Source organism: Montipora foliosa, chromosome 8 (genome assembly GCF_036669935.1).
Source record: "Montipora foliosa isolate CH-2021 chromosome 8, ASM3666993v2, whole genome shotgun sequence".
In the NCBI taxonomy this organism is placed as follows: domain Eukaryota; kingdom Metazoa; phylum Cnidaria; class Anthozoa; order Scleractinia; family Acroporidae; genus Montipora; species Montipora foliosa.
Window position 1 is genome coordinate 16,935,758 of NC_090876.1, and position 2,500 is coordinate 16,938,257.

The window sequence follows — 2,500 nt, forward strand, 5'->3', positions numbered from 1 at the left end:
GGCCCCGCATACCCTGACCCTGTTTAAGACAAATATCGCTGATTTTCCTACCCATTTTAAGACAGAATTCCGATTTTTGATACCCTGTTTAAGACATTTAACCCAGTTTAAGACAAAAATTGATAAATCGATACCCTGATTAAGACAAAAAATGCTAAATTCGATACCCTGTTCAAGACAAAAATCCCAAAAAACCATACCCTGGCTCGCCGCACGTCCCCATTAAGCCCTTATAAGGGAGTACCCCCCCCCCCCCCCGGGGCAGGCATGAGCTCGGAAATGGCTAGCCTGCGTAGCAAGCGATCCTGTTGGACAAAAGAGCTTCGAAACGATTTTCCGCAAACTGGCCGCGCTTAAGTTGGAGGCTGAGGGAACGCTTGCAAGAAGACCCCCAATTTACGGTAAAACGCCCACCTTTTAATGGTTGACTTGACACTCGCTGATTGACGTCATATTACCAAATTAGCCTATAACAGGTAACCATGTTAACACAAGTTGACTTCCGTCAAAACAAACCGAGACACCGTCTGGAATCGAAGCACATCCAAGCGATCAATGCGGAATTTGCCAGTGTGCTTTTAAAGTTAAATTTGTAACGGCAGCTGCTCAGCCGGGTACGACTGATTATGTTTCTTCTGAAAATTTGTTTAAACCATCGAAAACAAAAGAAACTTACGGAAAAGTTCTGGCTGATATTTTCAGAGCGGTTGGAAAGAAGCTGTCGAAAACAATAACCAATTTTCAGAACGTGTAAGCAACCCGTGCGCTCGTAAAATACGAAATTTAGGAAAATTTAAACTCGTACAGAGCTCGATGGGTAGTAAGGCCGCTAAATGCAAAACTCCACAAAAGCTGACCATAAAACCATTTAAGAGGTTTTAGTTTAAAACTAGCGACGATTTTAGTGCGACTTGCTGGATATTTCTTGGTGAGGAGGGATTGACGAAATGAATCGTACTCAATCTCCTGGAAGTTACAGGAAAACGTCCTCGCTAGTTTGATATTCCACATTACGTTTTTGGTCAATTCGTCACGAAATCGTAGATGAAATAGGAAGTAAAAATGCTTTAAAAAATCGCATGACTGTACAAAGGAGCCGCTTTCTTCTCACAATAAGAGAAGATTTAACAGGGAAGCTGCGTAATTGTCTTCATCTTGTCTCAATCAGTGAAAAAGAACTCAGGCTTACATTAGGCAAGGTGCACGTAAGCAGAGAATTTGACGAACACAGTTTATTTCCTTGATCCTGAACCATGTGGATTCTGATAGTTCGCATGCATTTTATTAATTCATCCTGCGTAAATATACATTATCTTTTGCAAGCGAACGAAAAGCTTACTTCAGTCCAGTCCATACTTTTCGTCAAGAATAAGCGCTGCCAAAGTTCTGTTAAATAACGAATCTTTTGCTTTTAGTGAATTATGGAAACGCTTAAAGTTGTCCACAGCGGCTTCAGCTGACGCGTAAATAATACTGAATTTTCCTTGATGGATATCGTCCGAGCAGTGCAGATTGCCATTTAAATCACAGGCTGATATTCCCATAAATTTACCTCAACAATCTACTTAATCGCGTATAATGCTTTGAAATGGAGAAATCACGATGATACTCGAGAAGCCTGTTCTTGATTTTTTAATTTATTTCGAACTCCGCACATCATGACAAACATCTGAAAAAGTAAGCTTTTTTCTGAATTCTGTTGGGAAAACGGCTATTACATATATACAGTTAAATAGATGGCGCATTGACAGTTCTTGTTCCCTTTTCACTGTAAAACCGAGAACCGATTCGCTCAGCTTCAACACACGATTCAAAACCTTCCATATCTTCCGCCGTTGTCTTTGTCACGCTAGAACTGACAAGAATCATTTTGGTCGAAAATTTGTCACCTGTCAATCATTGTGACTATGCCACACCAATCAGAATCCCCCGTTCGTGGGCGAACGGGTTTTTCAGGAATAGGGTGTCTTCTTGCAGGCCTTTCCTCAGTGTCTTGCCCCAACTTTCCAACTTGCCAGTTTCCGGAAAATCGTTTCGGAGTTCTTCTGTCGAACAGGAACGCTTGCTACGCAGGCTAGGAAATGGCCTATTACTTGCATTTCTGGACATATGTGGCTAAAGCCTGAATTCTATTCACGTCTTTTTGCAACAATTGCTCAAGTTCTTTAATAAACAGCGGTGATCTTTTTCCCATGAAAATCATTTCAAATCCCCAGTTGCAAAATGTGACTTTCACATATTCTCCATCATCCCTTACATGTGAATGTTTCTTCAAAATTCAATGTTCACCGAGACTAAAGCTCAAAAATTCCCTTTCTAGACATTGATGAATGCTTAAAGAATCCTTGTCAGAACAACGGAAATTGTTCTAATACGGTTGGTAATTACACTTGCAAGTGCGTCCAAGGCTTTGAAGGAAAGAACTGCGAAAGAGGTGATTACACGTTAGATGAATTCCCCTCAGTTTGGTTATACGGCTGTATCTTTGGGTTGGCTGCTT

The 2,500-nt window shown here is 41.0% G+C and overlaps 1 protein-coding gene across 1 annotated transcript in view; it reads left to right on the forward strand.

The window, feature by feature from the left end:
* The window catches only part of LOC138012575 (uncharacterized), a 39,071-nt gene that overhangs the window by 27,865 nt on the left and 8,706 nt on the right, over positions 1-2,500 (forward strand). The window contains exon 31 of the mRNA XM_068859383.1: positions 2,321-2,434. Within this exon, the coding sequence (XP_068715484.1) occupies positions 2,321-2,434 (114 nt within the window). The remainder of the gene's footprint in view (positions 1-2,320; positions 2,435-2,500) is intronic.